The sequence below is a fragment of the Eulemur rufifrons genome, chromosome 17 (assembly GCF_041146395.1).
Source record: "Eulemur rufifrons isolate Redbay chromosome 17, OSU_ERuf_1, whole genome shotgun sequence".
Lineage (NCBI taxonomy): Eukaryota > Metazoa > Chordata > Mammalia > Primates > Lemuridae > Eulemur > Eulemur rufifrons.
Window position 1 is genome coordinate 652,471 of NC_090999.1, and position 23,300 is coordinate 675,770.

Genomic DNA, 23,300 nt, shown 5'->3' on the forward strand with positions numbered 1-23,300 from the left:
CGCACACACCGTCTCCATCGGAGGAGCGGCCCCTCCCTGCGAACAGGAAGAAACCTCCATCCAGCCACAATCTGAACTTCCGACAACAGCCACCTCACCTGGGCTGCACCTGCTTTCTTTCAGGGGACACAGAGCCGGTCACACATTTACAAAAGTCCTTCACCAGTAGCTGATCCACCAGAGAATGGGCCTCTTGGCATCAGCTGTCAGGCCCCAGCAGATCCACTCCCAGAGCCAAGGAGAAACCCTGGCTCTGTACCTGGGGCAGGTGCCTCTCCAAGCACGTCGGCGGTGTGGCGGCCGCCCTGAGCGCCGCCCTCCAGAACTGCTCCCGGGGAGCCCGGGCCAGGGCGCTGCAGGGTGAGTCGGGCTGAGGCAAACCAAGGGCAGGGCCGGGGGGCTGGGGCGGCCAGGCAGCTGCCCTCACCCCAAGCATGGAGGCCGCCGGGCCGGCGCCGGAGCAGTCGGGTATCTCCTGAAGGCCCCCAGGCAGGCCGGGGTGTCAACTGGAAGATGTTCAATAAAGGGGCCCATGAGATGCGGGGGTCGGGGTTGGGGGGAGGCTGAACACTTGGATGTGTGGACCTGGGCATTCGGGCCAGTGACTGAGGTCCTAAGTCAGCCTCAGCCCCACACACCCTTTGTCCAGTGACCCTGGGACCCAGCTCTGCTGTGGCCCCTCAGTGGGGACCCCACACCCCCGCGCCCCCGGCCAGGGACCTTCTCCTCCCTATAACCACGGGCACCACAGACAGGAAGCCCACTGTGCCAGGCCCCACCCCTGGCCAGCAAAGGCTTCTAGCAGAACCCCAAGGACACCCAGTTCTGAGGACAGACCCCACCAGGACCCAAACCTCACGGCCCCCCAACCCCTTCACACACATGCTGGCAGGGACCTGCAGGCGCCACACGGCCACAGACAGCAGAGGCCGTGGTGGGCAAGGAGCCCACGCCTTGGCCAGTGGGCACACCAGCGGCGTGGCCACCAAGCGGGGGCAGAGGACAACAGGCCAGGGCAGGCCCCCGCCGACCCAGAGGGCAGAGCAGGGCCCGGGAACCAGAGAAGAGGCCCAGCGCTGCTGACCCTGGGATCACAGGAGCACTCAGGCCACCAAGCCGATACCCCTCTTCCTTCAACTCCAGAGAACCTTCAGCTCACGTCCCGGGGGGTCCCCAGCCAGAGGGAACCAAGCAAAGTGGACACGGTGTGGGTCCCACTGCAAAGTAAATACGGGCCGGGCTCAGACCCCTGAATGGCCCAGGACGAGGGGCCTCAGGCCCAGACCCCCCCAAGTGTCCCAGGATGAGGGGCCTCGGGCCCAGACCCCGAGTGTCCCCGAGTGTTCCAGGACAAGGGTCCTCAGGCCCAGACCCCCTGAGTGTTCCAGGACGACGGGCCTCGGGCCCAGACCCCCCAAGTGTCCCAGGATGAGGGGCCTCGGGCCCAGACCCCCTGAGTGTCCCCAAGTGTTCCAGGACGAGGGTCCTCAGGCCTAGACCCCCTGAGTGTTCCAGGACGAGGGGCCTCGGGCCCAGGCCGGGTGCCCAGAGCTGCAGTGCTAGGCCTGAGGCCCAAGGGGCAGCTGACTCTGTCACCGGGGAATGACGAGGTGGACAGTGTCTCAGCCGCAGCCACAGCACAGCTTTATTCTTGGAAGGCCGTTTTAGGCTATACCAGGAGGTGTCAGGGAGGCAGGGCCATGGGGTGACAGTGAGCTGGTGACAGACAAATGGCTGGCTATGCCGCCTGCTCTAGTTTTGTCCGAAATTTGTAATTAAGAAACTGGCAGCGTAGTGTGGTTAGATCATTTATAAATCACAGAAATTCACAACCTACTCAACCAATTTGGATTTGTTCATGCAGACAAAGGAGTTTTATAAAATTTAACTCCCGTATCAGAGGATGGGACAGTCTTTCTGGATTTTCATAAGCAAAGCCTCGCAGGCTGAGCTCAAGAACCTCTAGAAGGTGTCCCCAGGACCCTGGGACCTCCCAAGAAGCCAGCGCACCTGACGTGGTGAACACTGGGGTAAGGCCTGGGACGAAGCCACAGGGCTGGTTTCTCTGACCTGCTCGATTTGAGAAGCCAAAAGTACAGCCGAGTCTGTGCCGTGCACTTTATTGCTTGTGCTGCACACCCCATGATACAATCAACTCCTTTTAAAAAAAGTAAGGCACGTGAAAGGCCTTCTGTGCAAGTTCCGTATTAGTTTAAAATTTCTATTGGCTAATGAAGCATTTTCACTACAGAATTATCTAGAAAACTGGATGATGCATTCTTCGGCAAGCAGAGACATCGTTAGCTCGTGGCACGATGACACAGTCACCACGCCCAGTGTTTGTGTTACAATGATGGAGCCACCATCACAGTTGCAAAGACGTTGATCAGCTCATCCACGTATGTACAGCCGGGTCCCCACGTGGCAAAATTTAGAGGAACAGCAACAGCATCTAACTGCGTCGTGTTCTGTCTATGAAAGGTAAGAGATTTGGCGTTTTGGGTCTTCTTTCTGTAAGCCGTGCTGTTACTCACGGAAGGACAGCGTCATACGATACTGAAGACCATGGACAGGTACTGTTCATAAGACACCTGAATCCAGCCATCCTGATCTGTGTCGTAGCGTCGGAATATATCCGTCAACCTCTGGGGGAAAACACAGGCATTCAGATCTTGACATTATGCAGAAGGAGCAAGACGTATTGGGTAAAAGACATTTAGGAGCCCAATTTTAGAAGCATACGTGTTTCTCCGTCTCCCGACACCAGCGCAGACGTCCCTGACCACTGTCACCAGCCAGGGCTCTCCCCCAGAGGACAGAGCCTGCGGGCGTGGTGTGTGGGAACGCAGGCCAGCAGGCCGAGCGCAGCCCGAAAGGAAAGCTCTGGCCCAGGCCCCGGTTCCCTGAGCGAGGGGGCTGGCCTGAGCCCTTCCCTCCCCCTGCACGACCGTCCCGTGGCAGGCCCCTCCCCAGCGGCTCGCCGCTGCTATGCTGGGCACCGGGGCCACGCGGGGCGCGGGCACAGGGCAAGCTCGTGGCTCCTCCCAGAACCTGCCCACAGCAGAGGGGGCCCCACCCGCTGCCTGCCCCTCCCGCTAGCTGAGGGTCCGGGTCAGGCTAGAAGCAGAGCCGGGGTGGCCATCCGTACCCCGTAGGAGGGACAGCTAAATGAGGGCCACTTCCAGATGGACTCAGGGCAACTGCGAGAGGCTCTGAAGAATTTTAACGACAAGAATAAACAGGCACAGTGCAATTCCGTGTGACAACGGCCCACTCACGTCAAGACCTGAGGGAGGGGCCCCTCCCCCAGACTCCTCGACCCGGCAGGGCAGCCTGGCCCCCATCCCACGTGCCCACGTGTGTGAGCACCACGCGTGACCAACTGCAGTGACAGCAGCACTAGACGGCGCTGGCTACAGAGTAACGGGTAATTTTTCTTTCTTTATTTTGTGTTTTTCCAAGATTTCTACAAGTGCTCATGTTATTTTGTAAAATATAATTTTTAAAAAGTCTTTTTCTTTTTGGAAAAAAGCAGGAGGAGGAAAACATTTCTGAGATTTTTCCCAGGGCGGTGGGCAGGCCCCGCCCACGTGTGCGGGCCGGGGGGCGAGCAGGCGCCGCCCAGGAGCGGGTTGGCCCTGGCAGGCGCTGGACGGCATCACCCCGGCTGCCGAGAGCCCACACGAGACCAGACATTAACTTACGGGCCCGTCTCGTGTGAAAATCTCAACCCCACGGCAGTCCAGACACAACACCTAACTCTGCGCGGCATCTTTTTCGAAAGTGTTCATAGAACACTGCAAAAATGTAACCGAACCTTACGGGAACCCTGAGAAGCAGCGACGGGGTACGGCTCGCCCCATTTTAGAGGTTTGAAGCCCTAACGTTAACAGACCTAGTTCTTCACCAAATCACCGAACAGGGACTGACGTATTCAAGCCAAATCAGAGAAAACTCACTTTTACTATCATTTTAAATAGAAAAAAAATCTGCAAACATTTTCCAAAAAATTCCACATTATATCTAAAACCTCATGCTGTTCACATCTCTCAGTGGATCCCAGAGCCGACAAGGTATGACCTCAATCTGGAGTCAAACTAGAAGAACTTACCTTTCCGAAACAGGTTCTACTGACGTATTTATGGAACAAACACTTGCTTTCTATGAAATGGAACTTGCTTCAGAACAACCCAGGGTATGAGGTACATGGAGACATTACAACTTACTGCACAAGAGTTAATAATATCGAATCCGATTCACTGTTACTGTCTCGGCTATTGTTTTTGTCTGAAATTTGTCATAATAAAAATTTTCGAAGATATAAAGGTTTACAAAACATTCCTAAAGCTTAAATCTACAGAGCCTGGCTTCCTCCTAAAAGCATCAGGGTCTGTGTGGGCACCAGGTGGCCCTGTTAACCCCACCCCCCGCCGAGTGGCTCTCTGGGCAGGGCCCGTGGGCTCCCTGCAACTCTGCCTTCTGCCTGGCAGGGCGGAGACTGGCGGGCGGACACCCCAGCACTCCTGGGCACAGAGCTCCCCCCAGGGGTCAGCGCGAGCCACGACCTCTGCCGGACGCGCGTGCACGGGAAGGGCGCTCACCCCACCACGGACGTCTCACCGCACACATGAAGGCAGCACACGGTGACAACCACAACAGAAAACTTGCCCATTTTCTCAGAATAAAGAATTTTTGTGTGGCTCACGCCTGTAATCCTAGCACTCTGGGAGGCCGAGGCGGGTGGATCGCTCAAGGTCAGGAGTTCGAGACCAGCCTGAGCGAGACCCCGTCTCTACTAAAAATAGAAAGACATTATATGGACAACTAAAAATCTATATAGAAAAAATTAGCCGGGCATGGTGGCGCATGCCTGTAGTCCCAGCTACTCGGGAGGCTGAGGCAGTAGGATCGCTTAAGCCGAGGGGTCTGAGGTTGCTGTGAGCTAAGCTGACGCCACGGCACTCACTCTAGCCTGGGCAACAAAGTGAGACTCTGTCTCAACAAAAAAAAAAAAAAAAAAAAAAAAAAGAATTTTTGTAAAAATACAATGTATTTAATAGCATAATATACATGTAAATAACCTACTAGATATTGAATAAAAGCTTCCCCTCCTTGAGTGGGATGTTCTACAATATTAATATTTCCAAGGGGAGAAAATCACTACTGTTTACATTTCCATTAACCAGTTACTTCTCCAAAGATGAGATTAACTTTTATAAGCTCCAAAAGCTAACTTCTACCTGAAACGGAGGGCCGAGCACACCACCCCTGCCCACCGCCGCCGCCCGGTCACCTGGAGCACGATGCAGCCCTGGATGAAGTCGTCAAAGGCGATCTGCCCCCGTCCTTGTCTGTCAAACTTTCGAATGAGGATGTCGTGGAACTGGTCGGAGAGCCGGTAGCCTTGGGGAGGGAAAGGCAGCGTGAGGAGGGGGCCGGGGGGCGGGCGCTCGCATCAGCGCCCCTGCCCCCCGCCACAAGACCCCCAGCCTCGCAGCAGCAAACAAGGCAGGACCGGGGGAACAAAAGTGCAAATTCATTCGAAGGCACTCTGAGAACGGAGACGTGCTTCCTAAACAAATCAGTCTGCAATACATTCACATCTGCAGCACCAGGAAGCAAGCGGCCTGCAGACCAGTATCTCCCGGGAAGGAGAACCTGGAAGCGGTCGCCGTCCTGAAAGCTCGGCCGTTTCAGGCGCGCTCTCTCCAAGTTCCCTGCAGCACCCAGCGGAGCACCACGGCCACCACCCCACCAGGCAGCCCGCCTCAGTTCTCTGAAGCCAGGGGAGCAATCCTTTTAAAAAGCCCTTCACTGATTTCGCTGTGTTTATTCATCTAGCTGAGAAGGCTGGAATGACTTGCTGCCCGGGCTACGCATCACCAGAGGATGCTCCGACGGCTCAACTACCCAGAAGGTCTCCAGCCCAAGGAGACACCAGCGCGAGGAACAGGAGGGGCTGGCTGGGGGCCACTCCCACAGAAACGGGTGTGCCTGACCTCGCGAGTGGGGTGCACAAGGGCCCCGGGGGGTCCGGCTTACAAAGGCCAAAGTCACCAAAGGATCTCCAGCAGGGAGCTGGCTCTGAGGATGTGTGGACGCGCCGCATGTCCTCGGACCAGCCTGGAGGCCACCCTGGAGGAGGACACCACTCCTGCTTCCGTCCCCGCCCTTCCCCCACCCACTACCTGTGTGACTGAGTCAGGAGACAAGATCCAGGTGCCAAAATGTTTTTACAGGTTTGCAGTCTTGTTGGCATCTGTGCAAGGATATGTACACCTACTGTCCGAGTGAATTTCACAGTTAATTACCTGTATGAACACTTGAACATCTTACTGATAAGATTCAAACATGCAAACGTGTACATAGTACCTTCCAGAGTGGTCAGGGCGTTCAGTGACTTAAGTTCAGGGGCCCTAAACGTGTGGCGATGGAGTCACTTCGGGCTCCCTTCCCTGCAAGCTGAGCAGAAGACAAGACCCCCCAGCCCCCCTGGAGCGGGAAGGAGACTGCCCCTCCTCCCAGCCTCTGTCACGGCCACCTCCTCAAGCCCCCACCAGGGGAGGCGGCGGCCAGGCTGAGCCCTGACCCGCGGGGACAGAGCTGGGACACGGCCACTAGGTGTGCGGTGTGCACAGGGGACAGCAGCCACCGCTGGCCTCCTGCCAGGACTGGGGAACGACGGGACAGTGACGACACACAGGATTTCCAGTCTGCAGAGACCACGGGAGCAAGCCCAGTGCGCCTGGGATTAACTTCCCATTTCCCTGGTCATCAGTACTATTGCAGGAACAACAAAAACAGAATCAGACTAATAAAATCAATGATGAACGAACTATAAAAAGAACATTTAACTGTCAAACCTTGGCAGAAAACTGTTCTCTGAGAATAACGTGGCCACAGGAATTAAGAGGCTGCCTGTTAGACCAGCACGGTCACCACAGGGCCACCCGACACGCCCCTTTCCATGGCCATTTTCCTCTTTTGGACAAAAGCCCCCTGACTTTGAAATACTGTGAACGAGCCTCACAGAGCCTTGACCTCCACATACGTCGCTTATTCCACCTCCCAGGGAAAATAAGCTGCACCTGCCCGGCGGGACAGCCCCCCGGGGGCCCTCTCTGGCCTGCGGGGCCACAGCTGCAAACCAGGCGGGCTCCCCTGCCTACCCTGGGAAGTCGGGGTGGAGACCGTCCCTTGGCCCGTGCAGGACCAGGGTGGGGCAGCGTGGAGACACTCCCCACCCCCCCGGCCCTTCCCTGCATCTTCTCAAGCCCCCCAGAGGTGACAATGGCATCATCCAATGGGGACAGGAACACCCGCTCCCGTGCCTGTACTTCGGGAACCAAGCAGACCTGGGGGTGCAGCAAGTCCTCTCGACCAGCAAATCACCTGCAGACGTGTCCGGGTCAGGCCACGTGGCTGGCAGGCAGGACGGCCAGCGCCAGGCTGTGCGCCCAGACCCACCGTCACTCCCAGCAGCACGGACCGCCCGTGTGTCCCCATGTGACCACTTGGGAAAAGCTGGACAGCAACTAACCACCAGCACACAGCCAACAGGGGCAAGTTAGATGATCCTACAGGGACCCACAGGCCGCGCAGGGCGCCGACCTGGTGTCTCCAACCGGCCAAGGGCATGGCAGAGGGGCAGAGCTGCTCTGGGCCTCAGACCCCAACGCAGGCAGCACCACCACAACGGCCCACCGTGCCAGCATCGGCAGCACACGCCCACCTGCCCCGAGACGCCCAGTGAACACGTGGGGAAAACAGCACGGGCCTTGGGCTTGCCCAGAATGCCTCAGTCGTTTAGGAGGACGCGCAAAAGAAGCAAAAAGATGGAAAAAGGCTGAAACTGGCCGTGGTTGCCTGAGCTGCAGGAGGGAGGCGGACGCCTGGGGAGCGGGTGGGAATCCGGGCGGTGGGGCTGTCCTCTGCCCAGCTGTGTCTCTCAGACACGCCCTGCCCCCAGAGGGCTCCTGTGTGCGAACTGAACTTCGGGTAAACCAACGACCCACACCGCCCCTGCTGAGCGGCCAGGCCTGGGGCGGCGAGCATGCACCTCGCCCATCTCTTATCCTGGCCTCGGAACCCGGCACACGGTCAACGGTAACAATAAAGGTTCAGAGACACGAATGGGCGGAGGATACAACCCACTGCGTGGTCCTATCGGAGCCACACCGTGCCAGGCTCGGCCTGAGACCCCCGGAGCGAAACCCTGCAGCTCCCCTGCCCCGTGACCCCCCAATGCCAGCGACCGAGCTGACGGGCAGCCTCCTGTTACCTGAGACAAAACACCTGCTCTGAGGAGTCAAGACAGGACAGGAACTCCTGCTTCTGAGGCCAACTTCCCAACAGTTAGCACCGAGCAACTTCCCAACAATTAACCTGCAGGAAGCTGACAAGGCTCCTTCCCACAGGAGAGACGGGCGAGGACCCCAGGAAAGCAAGGACCAGACACGGCAGGGAACTCTCGGATAACCAAAGAAATGTGGCCACAGAACATTTCTCTCTAGGAAAAGCTCAGGACCCAGGAAGGCTTTGTTGCCACCCAGCTAAAGCCGGCTCCCGACCACGAGAAGGGGTCATGCCTCCTGCCACGGCCACGGATGGAGTTTTCTGGAGCATTCTTGGTCTGCCCCAGAGGCCGAGGCCTGAGGCGCCTACACCAGTGTTTCCACCGTGAGCGCTGAGGCCCCGATGGTCGCTGGTGCTGAGCACAAGCAGAGCTCCAGGGCCTGACACGCTCAGGACAGGACGACGGCCCCGAACTTGCCACCTGTCTATGGCCACTGGCCAGTCCCTACGTCCACCTGGCGGCACTGCACTCCAGGAGAGCGGTGGCCTTCCCACCCCGCCTCCCACACCTGCCCTGGGGACAGGAGCCAGACGGCTCGACAGCTCCCCCACCCACGGCACAGCAAGGCCAGCCGCACCCCGAGTTCCCAGTGGGAGCCGTCCCACCCAAAGCCTGGCCCACAGCTGGTGAGCTCAGAACAGGACTTCCTGTGGTGACCCGGTGCCTTTGGCCCTACGGACACGTCCGCAGGAAGACAGGAAGGAGGAGAAGGTAAGCACGGAGCACGTGCCGGAAGGAAAAGCGGGAGAAGGGCAGAAGCCACGTAAGCAGCCACGAGAAATGACGCACTTCAGACGAGTGACTTGTTTTTCTGGACGGCATTTACAGTCAGCCCTGTGCACACAACACAGCAGGCCAGGCGGACACCACAACCTCGGTGGAACCGCGACAGGCCCGGGCTAGTCCCGGACACGTCACTGTCCTCACAGACCCAGGACTGGTACCGGGAAGCCACTGGACGCGCTCTGGACAGGTACTATGAACACGCCTGAGAAGCACAGCACACCGCCACACATGTCCCTGTGTGCACACGCCACGCACACACACGGGGAGGGCACTTGAGAATGGGCACACGCTCCCAGGCCCCAACTCTCCGTGCGAGAGTCAGACCGTAACTTACAGGATCGCTCCTGAGGGCCACTTTGTCATCTTTCCCACATACTGTGACGTGTCATGAAACACACGCTGCCCCTCGCCATCTTTTGCTTTACCCACTTCAAACCGTTTCCAAAGCCACATTCTCAATTTTGTCCGTGACATCACTCCGTTTCACACCAGGTGGACGATTTGCATAGCCCTTATCTCATTTTGGATGGAAAACTGTGTAAAAGTGTCCCTGTAAAATATGGCCTTCGTGATGTAAATAGTATCAAAATAAGAACCTGTGTGACGTAAACAAAACTTTTACATAGACTGCATTTAAAAACCAGTAAGTTCAACACAGTAAGGAAAAAACTTTCAATGGCTCTTAGGCTCCAAAATGAAATACGCTACGCAATCAAGAGAATGCGTTACCAAAACCTGAGAGAGCTTGCTTGAGCTCGTTCTTGTCGATCATGCCCGAGTTGTCTCTGTCGTAGGTGCGGAAGACGTTCTGCCAGTCCGTGATGTACTTCCACACGCCCGTGAACTCGCTGAAGTTCACGCCGGCCTTGTTCTCCCGGTCAAACATAGCTGAGGAAAGAGGACACTTTAATCACAGCGAACTCCCCCCAAGGACCCTGCCAGCCTTAGTCCTTCAGGACCCCGTGTGGTGCCCGCTAATCGCTAACTGCGTGTGGCTGATGAACGGGAGCCCAGCCCCTAAATCCCACCGGCAGAACCACACGCACAGCTGTCAGGCAGACTGTGAGAAGGGCGGTGTGGGCAAGACACACAGCAGGAGCCATAACAGAAATAAAAACAATACTTGTCACTGAAGTAGGTCCTGAAAAGCAAGTTCTCTGGTGGGCACGCTTGCCTTGCCAGAAGAAACCGAGGACAGGGAGGCTAAGTGGCCCAGGACACAAGTCTATCTCCTAGAGCTGACCCTCCCCCTTCCCCAGGGACCACCGCACTGGCGGAGGCTCAGAACAGCCCGATGTCATGGGAACCTGCTTTAATTAGGAAAAAGACCCTCACCTGTCAGCTTTCAGGCTGACTCCAGATCCACATACAAAAGAATCTACAACTAGTCAGGCGTGGAGGCTCACACCTGTGATCCCAGCACCCTGGGAGGCCGAGGCGGGAGGATCGCTCGAGGTCAGGAGTTTGAGACCAGCCTGCACAAGAGTGAGACCCCGTCTCTACTAAAAATAGAAAAAATTAGCTGGACATGGTGACATGCGCCTGTAGTCCCAGCTACTCAGGAGACTGAGGCAGGAGGATTGCCTGAGCCCAGGAGATTGAGGTTGCTATGAGCTAGGCTGACACCATGGCACTCTAGCCTGAGTGACAGAGTGAGACTCTGTCTCAAAAAAAAGAATCTACAACTACATTTATATGTAATAGCAAAATGACTAAAAAATATAGAAAAACTTAGGATTTCTGCTGCAGAGAAAAACGATAAATCATTGGTCTCTCTTCCGGGCACAGACATTAATATAAGACTGTAGGCTGGGCACAGTGGCTCACACCTGTAACTCCCAGGATTTGGGAGGTGAAGAGGCAGGATCACTTGAGCCCAGGAGTTCCAGATTAGCCTGGGCAACACAGACACCTATCGCTACTAAAAATAGAAAAATTAGCCGGGATGGTGGCGCATGCCTGCCAGCTACTCGAGGCTGAGGCAGGAGGATCGCTTAAGCCCAGGAATTTGAGGCTGCAGTGAGCTAGGCTGACACCATGGCACTCCAGCCTGGGTGACAGAGCGAGACCCTATCTCTGGAGGAAAAAAAAAAAAAAAGTATATATGTAAGACTATAATGTGAGCACTCTTGGTTTGGGCAGAAATGATGGAAAATGAACACTTCCTTCAAACAGTGAACAATCCTGCTTGCAAGTGTGGGAAGCTTTCGCGTTGCTACTCCAGACGTGGGCTGTGTGCGGAGCACGCGGCGTGCAGCACGTGCTGGTGGGCGCAGGACCTGCCGCTGCCGTGCACACGGGTGATGAGCAGGCCAGTGGCCGGGCCCGCTTTTCAGCAGGGAGGTCGCAGCTGCCCCCATCTGTCAATCTGCGTTCTAGTGCTACAGGCCAAGTCCCTGCCACCGCCATGCCTGTAAACCACTGTGGCAACTCACTACCTCCATCGGTGCGGTGCGGTGTGGTGATGTGCGCACAACCAACAGGGTGAGGAGGTCTGGAAACAGTCCTCTTGCTACGCCGCCACCACAACTCAGAAACTCACACCTGACACACAACACACTGCCGAGCTCACAGAGAGGACTGAAAATCAGTGCGAGGAGCGGGAGGCGGGGGAGGGGCTCCAGGCTGCCCTGGGAAAGGGGGACACGAAGCCTTGGCCCTGGAGGCCGCAGAACTGAATCCGAGAGTCCACACTGAAGGCGACCTGGAAGGGAGCTGCGTCTTCAGAAGGGGAGGCTAGAAAAACTCCAACCCCCCGCAAAGGAAACCTTCCAGAAGTGGAGGGGCCACGGAGCAGTAACGTGACACGTCTGTCCTGGGCATGCGCCTACGCAGCTGCAGGCCGGTCCTCCCTTGGGTCTGGAGCTCAGACCCCTGCTACCCGTGCCAGCAGGCAGGACAGAACCTGAGAAACCCGTCCTTGAGGATGCAAATCCTCAGGCCCCGGTCTGCACACGAATCCACAAAACAAACAAAAATTATGAAAATATCAAGAGAATTAGCCGCTATGTGAGAGCTTCACAGGAAAACGATCAGATGCAGACCACCCTCCCAAGGACTTCAGGGAACCAGGCGGGCTAGGATGAAAGGGTCCGACGCCCTCCTCGCCGTAGTTCCGGAAGGGAAGGAGACGCCATGACCACAGGCCGGGAGGCACGACCAGCACCCCAGCAGGACAGAGGACAGGCAGATACTTACATATGATCGACCGCACGGTCACCGGGTTAAACGGAGTCCACGTGCCTGAAAACAAACCACACACATTAAACGGGAAGAAGGGCCTTGTCCCAGGGAGCTGCCAGCGCTTGGTCTGCAACTGCAGGCACAGGCAAAGGCGGCCCTGTGCTCCAGAGCAGTGGTTCTCACGGGGCACAGCCCCAGGGGACACGCTGGATGTTCTGGCTGCCACGACAAAGCGCCACAGCTTCCTGGTCAGGCTCTGGAGTCCTTCGCGTCCTGCCGAACACCCGAAGGTGTTATAATTATCTGAGGCTGGAAGTTCACTCCTGCTTAATAGTATAACCAAGAAATGGTTTTATTTACTTTAATTGACTGAATTTTCCAGACACACAGCCAGGTGAGTTGAGAAGGTCCGCTTAGCCTTGTCTGGAATGTCACCAATCCCCGTTTCAGAAGACCCCGCCCCCAGGACACCACCGCCTGAGGTGCTGGAGCCGCAAGGACACGGGGCACGCAGCGGGGCCACTCGCAGTCCCGGCGACTCTACACACGGGCGCGAGCACCGGTTACCCCTCACGTTTTCCCTCCGTAACCGTGTCACAGCATACTGGAAACATACGACAAAATCACGCTTTAAAAATTTCTCCTAAAATTATAGTTTGGGCATTATCCTATTTTCCTTGAAATTGAGAACAGGCAGGTTATACTACGATTTGATTCACTGTTGAATTTGACATGTCTGAGAACCCAGAACCGTTTATCAACTACGAGGATGGGATGTTCTGCTCAAGAACCTGTTGTCAGAGAGACTGGTTCCTTCAAACAACTTTATACTCACTAAAAACAGACTAAAAACTGTTTTTAATCTGGGGGGAGGTCAGTGGCTCTCCCCATTCCCCATTTGTGTAAAGCACCATCTTTTCCTCTATACACAGAACTGCTGCGGCTCTGGGTGGCTCCCAGAGACAGCCCCGATCTCTCAGAGTGACGGCTCTGGGTGGCTCACAGAGACGGCCCCGATCTCTCAGAGTGACGGCTCTGGGTGGCTCACAGAGACGGCCCCGATCTCTCAGAGTGACGGCTCTGGGTGGCTCACAGAGACGGCCCCGATCTCTCAGAGTGACGGCTCTGGGTGGCTCACAGAGACGGCCCCGATCTCTCAGAGTGACGGCTCTGGGTGGCTCACAGAGACGGCCCCGATCTCTCAGAGTGACGGCTCTGGGTGGCTCACAGAGACGGCCCCGATCTCTCAGAGTGACGGCTCTGGGTGGCTCACAGAGACAGCCCTGATCTCTCAGTGTGACACTGTGACACTGCTCACTCCCCTTCAGAGTCGGGGGGTCCCACCTGGGAGGCGGGCAGTGGGCGGCAGGGTCCGCGGCGCTGTCCTTCACACCCCCGCTGCCCCCAGTCACTCTGGACTCACAGAGCCCCTCCCGGTGCCCACTCAGCTCTGGGCACGTTCTCGACCTGAAGCATCCCTAACAGAGCCCCCAACTCCCACCTGCCCTCCCCCAGAGACCCTTCCCCAGGACCCCACGTTCCCCCAGCCCACAAGTTAAATCCCCTTGCTCTGCCTGGGCACCTCCCATCGCCTCCTGGGCACACCCTGCCCCGCGGCTGGCACACAGCGGCGCTCAGCGAGCACGTGTTAAACTGAATAGATTTACAGCTGGCAGGAACGTCTCTGTGCCAGGCTCTATAGGTACGCGGGGGAGGAGTGGACTGCAGTATGTATATAAAGGCATTAGCAAAAGGGAGCATTACTGAAGACTATTATAAAAGGAAAGATGTTACAGAGAACCCACAAGGCAAAGAAAGAGGAAACATCGGAAGATGGCACCACTTCCCTGTCCAGTCCTACCCGCCGCCTTCGCTCTCAGCGGCCAGGTGCACTGAACTAGCCCACGCCCGAGGACACCCTGCACCACCCGCGGCTGACAAGAAGCCCCAGGAGCCAGGCCCGCCCACTGGACGTCTCCGTGGCCCTGCCCGCTGGTGGCCTCCGGCTTCCGCAGAGAAGAGCCACACACGCTCGTGGCCCTGCCCTGACCACGCAGAGCCGGAGCGAGCGCCTGTGAGCTCGCGGAGGAGACCTGAGCTCTCCAAGTGGAGGCTGTGTCGTCAGGCTGTCCTGGCTGCCTGTGGGCAGAAGCACCTCTGGGCCTTCCCAGCAAGCAACACGGCCAAACGGAGCCACACAGGGAACACAAGCAAAACGTTAAATAAGGCTACAGTGCAGGCACAGGAGGGCCAGGGGCCACCTGGACAGGCACACATGGAGCACACAGATGACACATTCCTGAGAGAACCAGATAGCCATAGGAGTCTTCTGGAATATTCTGAGGATTGCAGGAGGGTCTGAGGCTTGGGAGAGAAGAGGCTGCCCCAGGCTGAGTCAAGGATCAGGGACAGGCTGCCCCCCACCCCCACCTGCCACAAGGGCCAAGGTGCAGAGGCAGAAGCGTGTCTGTGATACCGTATTGTAATACTGCCTCACCTGTAAATCTCCTCAATTTAACACACGTTCCTGGTGTCTCCACTCGCCCCTCCTGCTGCTCACGTGGGGCCTGACATCTCCACGGAAACCACGTGATACTAACAGCCAACATTTAACTGACCCTTCACGTGTGCCAGGTCCTAAGACTAAACATCAAATCTTAATGAGCCACAGTGAGCCGGACATTTGATACTTTAGTTATGCTAGGCATTAAACACACCTGAGTGCCTGCCTGAAAATCTAACTACAGTCATAGGCCGCATGATGACATCTCAGTCCACACAGACCACATTCATGACGGGGTCCCATACAATTCTAATACTGTGTTTAGGGCCGGGCGCAGTGGCTCATGCTGGTAATCCCAGCACTTAGGGAGGCCAAAGTGAGGGAACTACTTGAGGCCAGGAGTTCAAGACCAGCCTGGGCAACACAGCAAGACGGCATCTTTACAAAAAAATAGAAAAATTAGCCAGACGTGGTGGTGCCACTATATAGTCCCAGCTACTCGGGAGGCTGAGGGAGGAGGATCACTGAGTCCAGCAGTTTGAGGCTGGACCATAGCAAACTGGAGCAGTGAGCTATGATCGCAACACTGCACTCCAGCCTAGGCGACAGAGTGAAACACCCTGTCTCTTAAGAAAAAAAAATTTTAATTAAAAAAATAACATAGTTTTCTGTTAAAAAAAAACAAAAAAAACACCACACTGCGGTATGAATAAGCAGTTTTTCATAGAGCTTACTTAAAGCAGAGGACACAAAAGACAGGAAAATTTTTTTTATAAGCCCTTCACCCCCAGGGACCCTCCATCTCAGATTCCCTGGGCCAGCCCCAATGTCCTACATTCTAGTCTGCTCTCCCCAACAGCTAGCGTGTCTAAGTGTTGCCAGAACCACTCGGCTTGCAGAAGGTTTCTTGTCAGACTTTAAATTACAAATATTTATGGCCACTGTACCTGTGAGCCTTGCCTCAAATTCATCTCACAGAACCAGAGGAAACAGAAACATCCACATTATTCTCCATGTAAACCAAGCAGAGGTAACTTTTTTCACTCCTCATTTGGGGACAGTGCTAAGGCTGTAAGAAGCGACGCTCCACAATTCTAGGGAGGTGGAGTTAATTACCAACAGACGATTTAGTGTTTCTTCCCACCTAAACCTCAAGCACAGAAAGGACTTTAGGAATTTGTATCCGCCTCCCTTCTCAAAAGGGGGGAAAACCCCACCTCAACCCCTGCTCTTCAAATATATGTTGTCTTTTTACTCATCAAAGAGTTTTCTTCCTTGAAATTATGTCTTGTTAACGAGAAACTTAAATTCCTGTTGATAAAGACCTCAGTGAGTGATAAAAGGTCAACTCTTCACTCACAGGCACACAGCTGAAACACCTCACTACCTGGACTCTCGTGGGGAAAAAATCATACCTTTTCTCCATCCTCACCGGCAACCTCGTCCCCTCTCCTGCACCAGACCCTGGACTCCCGGCCTCACTGGAGCTTTCCGCCGGAGCAGAGCTCAGGGCACAGCACTGGCATTTGGTCCACGGACTGTGCCAGGTCTCTGGAGCCTCTTCAGGTTCAGCAAATACAGTATTTCACCAGCGACTTTCTGTGATGGCTACACACAGCCATAACCAGAAATTGGTCTTTCTGAAAAGTAATCTGAATACTGATCAACAGCATTAACAAGCCTTATATCCTCTGATCTGATAAATTCCACTTCTAGAAACTTGTTCTATGAAATTACGAACAAACTCTTACAGTATTTACGTTAATGAAAATTAGAAACCATCTAAATGTCTGATAGTGAAACAGTGTAAACTGAATTTTGCTACAGACTCTGTCTTCGCAGTTCTGTGCCAGGCTGAGTCCAAGGGCAGGAGCTGCAGAGCCCGGGGAGACAGGCTTGGTGGAGGCAGAAAGGGATCTAAACTTCCAGCTGTCTTACTTTTACATCCAAAGAAACTGAGGGCAGAAACGCCAAGGCTGGCCCAAGGTTGTGGAGCAGCCTGTCACCGAAGCCAGGTCCGCCAAATCCCAGCCCCTCCTCCGCTTCTCTCCGAAGCTCTAGCAGGGCGAGCTGCTGTGGCGAGCAGACGTGACAGCGCACGGGGGTCCCCGAGACCCTCCCAGGCTGGATGACTCGCTGGACTCACAGGACTCATGGCTACGGTTTATCACAGAGGACGGATGCTGAGTAAAACCCGTAAAGGGAAAGAGCCGGCAGAGAAACCAGCACGAGATTCCGGAGTCCTCTCCCAGCCAAGACTCAAAGGATGTGCTTGACCCCTCCAGCAAACGCTGTGAGCACAGAGCGGCGCGATGGCAAAATTCAGGACCCACAGACACAGCGAGCAGTAGAGCCCAGCGGGGGGCTTTCCCGAGCCTGGGTTTTTCCTGGGGGTCGGCAACTGAGGCTCCAGGCTCAGTCAGAACATCCCGGAAGCCAGGCGAGGGCCGATCACCAAACAGGCCCCTCCTGGGAAGGTGCCAGGTCTGGCCAACCCCTTCCCACACAGCAGATCAAAGCTGGGGTGAATCTGTAACTCACTCTGCTTCCTCACCAGTGCGGCACCAACAGCCACCAGCGGCCCCGTGTGCGGCAGGGGCAGTGGTGTGACGGGTAAGTGCTCTACACACAGCTGCCCTGCTCGTGTGGGCGATTTTCTCATTTCTTTGTAATAGGGGGTTCCCAGGAGAGCTACAACTCTATTTGATAAAAATACCTTCAAAAGGATTTAAGAAGTATTATTTTTTTCTAAAGTACAGCTAAAAAATGTTCCCTTGAAATACATCAATACGTTAAGGCAAACCTACTTTACAAGCAAAAAAGAAAAAAAAGAGGCTTGAGAAGAATTAATTTCTCATAATTCCAAGAAATATATGAAGGTGAAAAAAAAGCCCCAAAAGGTACTAAACTCAAGACAGTTTGTGACATGTTATTTCAAAAAGGCTCGAGAACAGCTCTCTTGTGTCTGTCTCCATACCTGCTGGCCGCAGGCCTCCCTGAGAGCAGTCATTTTTAGCTCTCCTGTGAAAACAAGTCTTATAAAGAACCAGTGTAAGGGATCCACAAATCTTTCTCAGTATGGTTTTAACCAGATTTTAGCAGAGAACATTCAACAGCACAAATTTAAATGAAGTGAGAAACCATGCTATTTTGTAACTTTAGTTTTTCTACCAGTAATACGTGAATTAAATTAATTTCCTGAAATAGCCTAATAACCCAGTTCTATCAAAACAGAAATCCAATTCTGGGAGAACAATTAGAAGTCTAAATAACTTCAGTCGTGTTAGTCCAGGAATTCAAAGAGGAGCACGAAGAGAACTGGCGTGCGTCTACCCAAGGACAAACGCTGTGCACCTTCCCTCACGAAGCTCACAGTGCAGGAACAAGAGCGAGCTACAACGCTGACAAAGCCACACGAGGAGGAAGGTATCAGAGAGAGAGAGAAAGGGCCGTGCTGTCTGACGGTGGCAGCGCACACTCACCTTAGAGAACAGGTGCTTGGACAGCGTCTTGAAGGACGGGCTGCAACCCACAGGGACGAAGGCAGGAGTGCAGAACCCAGGGCAGGCGGGGGGCCCAGGGGGCCCCGTGGACCAGAATGGTCCAGCTGAGGCATTCAGTAGATACCAAAAGGAAAATCACAGGGCCTCAGCGTGAATGCTCGAACGGGAGTAAAATGAAAAACCACTCAAGATGAATGCCTCTGCGGCACGACCTCTGAGGAGGGCACTCCACGTAGCACCTATCGCCAATCTATCACCATGGTGACTGCCCACTTAAATCCGGTGGTCATCTGACCATATTTAACATGCTATGCGAAGAAATCATCCACTTTGGTTAACATTTAGAAAGTTTAAGCTAAGATTTGCCAAATTATTGCCAGTTCTTTCTAGTAACCCTTCCTTGTACTTCTCCTGAGTATAACTCAAGCACTGGAGATGCAAATAAAAAATAACAAGTATTTAATAATGATCAGAAAACAGAAAAATCAAGAAGGCACAATCATCAGGGCAGGGACCATGAAATTTCTTAAATTCCTGAAAACGATCTATATACATATGCATGGGAAATACACCAGTATCTGTGGCCCACATGGCAACTACCAGGAAACGAGGTCAGTAGCATCCATCGCTCTACAAGGTACACGCGTTGCTCTGAAAACACAAATCCTCAGCTTAACGCAAACCACTGGACACTACTGCCGAATGCCTAGCGTGTGTCAAAGGTGAGGGGTCTCCTCCGACCCTCACCCCAACTCTGTGAGGCGGAGTCCAGCAGCCAGTGTCCCCCACTCCCCAGTCCAGCCTCCTCCACTAATAAAGACGAGCTCCTCAACATTGTCATCTCTTGAACTAGACCCCTCTGCTAGCTTACAGTGCTCACCTCTGGAAAGGCAAACCATAAACATAACCATCAGAAAAGATGCCTGCATCTGAGGGATTAAAAAAAAAAGCAGCAATCAGGTATTCAATGGAGTAAAATGTTTCTCTCAGTCCTAGTGTAGATTAATCACAATGAAACCAGCAAGAACGTAATTCCATGGAGAGCCCCCACCACCACACAGGGACCATCATCTTCCCATCCCCTACCTGAATGCCCAGTGTTCCTCCCTCCGATAATACCTACCCACAATTCCGCTGCCAGCACCTCCAATATTCCCTACAGTTTCCCCAGGAATTTGGTCTGAGAGGCTCAGCAGTTTCTATAGCAACCCAGCAACCACAATCCCCCAAAAGTGCTCAAGGACCTTCCCCAAACCCTTCAACAATCACCCCCTCCCAGCATCAATGACAACCTCTTCAGTGTCACTAAGATTCAGTTACCTAAAGAATTCAAGGATCTTCAAAATACCTAAAAATTTTTGCTGTACAAAGCTAAACTTCCTATTCGTCTCCTAAAATCCACACCCCAGACTGCATTTCCCATGAAGCATCTCCCATACTCAGTCCTACAGCCCTGCAGCTAGCTCGGCAAGGCAATCCAAGCAGCAATGACAGTAACAGCCAGGAAAGCAGGCCGCAGGGTAAATCAGAAACATCACCACGGGACAGCAATACTAGTTTGCCTTAGCGATTCCTTCGTACTTGGAGAATAAATTCCAGAAAGGACGTTATTCACTGCAGGTAGATCAGGCTTGCCATTTCCTAGTCCCGAGGGCCAGGTACTGCTAGCCCACTCACCATTGGACAGTGCTTGCTGGAGCTCGTTGTCCGAGATCACTCCGCTCCTGTCTTTATCAACCCTACAAAATCAAGACGACCAGTTAAGCTGTTGACTAAAAGTGCAGGAAATGGAAAACATATGCTTAACTCTTCTGTCAACGCTACACTAGTTCTGGAATGCTCTCTCTAGCAGACCTTTCACTTTGGCTCCTCCACTCCGCTAGGGGATAAAGGAAATGCCCCAAGTGCCACAACCCGTAAGAGACGAATCACCTTTTCTCTTTTGTGTCCCATCTCAAGCCTTCCCTTGCTTCCTGCCCTGGCCTGTCTGAATTCACACCTGCACCAGATTCTCTTTTTTACAAGCAGGAAAAAATTCCCTCAGACGGTTAAGTCATTCCCTGCTCATGAGTCACTCAAGTTTCGGCCGTCCATTCGGTGGAAGGACAACCAGGGAAGAAGGCGTTGCCGTAAAGATCACCTGCCCCAAGCAAACGCCAGGTTTCCCTGCTGCTTCTCTGGCTGCTGCCATTTTAGCAGCGCTGGAAACCATGTTTCCGCTCTCCCAACACAGGCATTCCCGGGAGATCCTCCACTTGGTGGTTCCTGGGGCGGGGAGAAAGGCCGAGCCCCAGGACCTTGCGGCCGCGACTTCGGTCGGGGCTGCACCTCGGGCGGGGCCCGGAGTGCGGGGGGCCGGAGGAACGGGGTAGGGGTCCGGGGAGACCGAAGGGCACAGGCAGGAGGCCGGGGCGGGGAACGGGGTAGGAGACCGGGAGGGAGCCCGAGGGAGACGGGGCAGGAGCCCGGGGAGGCCGACGGGACCGGCCAGGGGGCCGAGGGGGAGGCCGAGGGGACCGGGCGGCGCCAGGCCTCACCTCTGGAAGACGTTCCACAGGAAGCTCTGATCCGGCAGCGCCGCGCCCGCAGCAGGGCCAGGGCCGGCCCCGGGGCCGGGGCGGTAGGAGTAAGAGGCCATGGGCCGAGGCACACAGCTGGGCTGAGGAGCCGGCGGCAACACGACTCAGCTCGGGCGACGCCGCTTCCGCCTCTGCCCGGGGCAGAGCCTGGCTCTACGCCGCTTCCGGGGGCGCAGGAAGTGCGTGTATTCCGCGAGGTCACGGGGCCCCGCGCGGCCAATCCCCTCGCTCCGCAGTTGCCGGGCAACGCCAGGGCGCTCCGCGGCTGCACGGCCAGACGCGCCTGGACTGGGAAGGCGGCGCGGGGCTGTGGACGCGCTTCGGAGGATGCGGGCCGGGGTGGGGACTCGCGCTGGTGACGGGCGGTTCTTGTAGATGAGAAAGTTCCGGGCGCGGACGATTCCTAGCAGTGAACGTTCTGGAAGGGAAAGGAAGGTGTGGTGTCCGCAGCCTCAGCGTTTCCAAGGTCGGCGTGGCGGGCGCCGCCCAGTCCGCCGGCCCGGGCGGTGGCTCCCGAGGTCGCGCCTGCCGGCGGGGAAGCTGCAGGAAGGCGCCCGGCGGTCACGGAGCCCCTCGTCGCGGGCGGAGACGGCACCGCCTGGCTCTGGACCCTCCAGCGCGAGTCCGGCTGGCGAGCTGCCGGCGCGGGGCGGCGAGACCCGGGCCTTCCTCCCGGTCGCCGCCAGCCCCGCGCCTCGGCCGGGCTCAGGATGCTAAACTTGTTCCCAGTATTCCAGCCTTTCACGTTCTCCAATTCCTAGTTCAGTGAACGCTGATTTTTTTTTTTTTTCATCCTCAGAGCAGTTGAGTTTTTTATGGGCTTTTACCTCGGGTGCCACCGCAATGTGGACCGGACCGAGGGCCAGGGCCGTGGCCGTCATCGGCGGCAGCCGAGGCCTTCCCTGTGGACACCGGCCATCGTTCGGCGCTGTGCGCGCAGCTGGGGGTCCGATCACGTCGGTTCCCGCTCTCGTCCTTTTCCTCTCTGCGCCGCGCGTGCGCGAGCTCTCCCACGGCCGTCGGGAAATCAAGACGCTGTGGCCCTGGCGGCCACCCACTGCGCTCATCTGCAGGCCGCTCCGACAGTGCTGATTTTTTTTTTTCACGGCCTAGTGATTCAAATGGTTGCTAGTTCTCTCCTCATAAAGTATTCACGTCGTTTGTTAAACATTCCTTTCTAGAATCTTCCACAGCTCTTCGACCTGTAGTTTCTGAAATCCATCTTTATTCTCCCTCCCATCTCTGGCTCTTTTTTGTTCTCCAGAACTCTGCAAATATTAACAGCTATGATTTTGCAACCCAATTTGGAAGCTTTCCGTTACCTCGGCCAGACACGTCCCAGGGGCCGCAGCAGGCCTGAGCCTCCATCTCCGCCAACCTGGACGGCCACGGTCAGCGTCACCGTGGCAGGGAAGGCCCTGTCCCGCGTTCCGGCCGCCGTGGCAGGGAAGGTCCTGTCCCGCATTCCGGCCGCTGTGGCAGGGAAGGCTCTGTCCCGCATTCCGGCCGCCGTGGCAGGGAAGGCACTGTCCCGCATTCCGGCCGCCGTGGCAGGGAAGGCCCTGTCCCGCATTCCGGCCGCCGTGGCAGGGAAGGCCCTGTCCCGCATTCTGGCCGCCGTGGCAGGGAAGGGGCTGTCCCGCATTCCGGCCGCCGTGGCAGGGAAGAGCTCTGTCCCGCATTCCGGCCGCCGTGGCAGGGAAGAGCTCTGCCCCACATTCCGGCCGCCGTGGCAGGGAAGGTTCTGTCCCGCATTCCGGCCGCCGTGGCAGGGAAGAGCTCTGCCCCACATTCCGGCCGCCGTGGCAGGGAAGGCCCTGTCCCGCATTCCGGCCGCCGTGGCAGGGAAGGCCCTGTCCCGCGTTCCGGCCGCCGTGGCAGGGAAGGCCCTGTCCCGCGTTCCGGCCGCCGTGGCAGGGAAGGCCCTGTCCCGCGTTCCGGCCGCCGTGGCAGGGAAGGCCCTGTCCCGCGTTCCGGCCGCCGTGGCAGGGAAGGTCCTGTCCCGCGTTCCGGCCGCCGTGGCAGGGAAGGCCCTGTCCCGCGTTCTGGCCGCCGTGGCAGGGAAGGTTCTGTCCCGCGTTCCGGCCGCCGTGGCAGGGAAGGCTCTGTCCCGCATTCCGGCCGCGGTCTAAGGGCGGAAAATGCATTCACTGAAGAGAAAGCACTACCGAAGGGGCTGCACTCCGCCCTGCTGTTTAAATGCTGCTTTGTTTAACCCTCGACGGGCCGTCAGGGTCGCACTGATGAGACAACCGTAGCTCACACGGGGAGGAACCTGCCTGAGGTCAAACAGGCCGTACGAGGAGATTCACGTGCCCAGATCCTCCTGTGCTTTTCCTGTATCATCTCGGTGGCTTAAAGGGGAGATTAATTACTATGAGATTAAGGTT

General features: G+C 55.9%; 1 protein-coding gene across 3 annotated transcripts; it reads right to left on the minus strand.

Moving 5' to 3' along the window:
* Positions 1-1,635: 1,635 nt before the first annotated feature.
* Positions 1,636-21,066, minus strand: PDCD6 (programmed cell death 6). Of its 3 annotated transcripts, none has more exons than XM_069492820.1 (6): positions 20,869-21,066; positions 20,009-20,070; positions 12,341-12,385; positions 9,878-10,030; positions 5,294-5,403; positions 1,636-2,645 (listed from the first exon to the last, which is right to left on the minus strand). In XM_069492820.1, the coding sequence occupies exons 1-6, from the start codon at positions 20,967-20,969 to the stop codon at positions 2,547-2,549; spliced, it is 570 nt and encodes a 189-aa protein (XP_069348921.1). In that variant the 5' UTR covers positions 20,970-21,066; the 3' UTR covers positions 1,636-2,546. The 3 variants fall into 3 exon arrangements, with proteins under 3 accessions (XP_069348921.1, XP_069348920.1, XP_069348922.1); XM_069492819.1 differs by having other exon boundaries at positions 9,872-10,030; XM_069492821.1 differs by lacking the exons at positions 9,878-10,030; positions 12,341-12,385.
* Positions 21,067-23,300: the final 2,234 nt, after the last annotated feature.

Coding starts and splice junctions, on each gene's coding strand:
- PDCD6 (XM_069492819.1), bottom strand. CDS start 20,969: ATGGCCTCTTACTCCTACCGCCCCGGCCCCGGGGCCGGCCCTGGCCCT. Junction 12,386..20,008: donor CCAGCAAGCACTGTCCAATG/GTGAGTGGGCTA, acceptor GTTTGTTTTCAG/GCACGTGGACTCCGTTTAAC. Junction 5,404..9,871: donor GCAAGCTCTCTCAGGTTTTG/GTAACGCATTCT, acceptor TCCCTCCCCAAG/GCTACCGGCTCTCCGACCAG.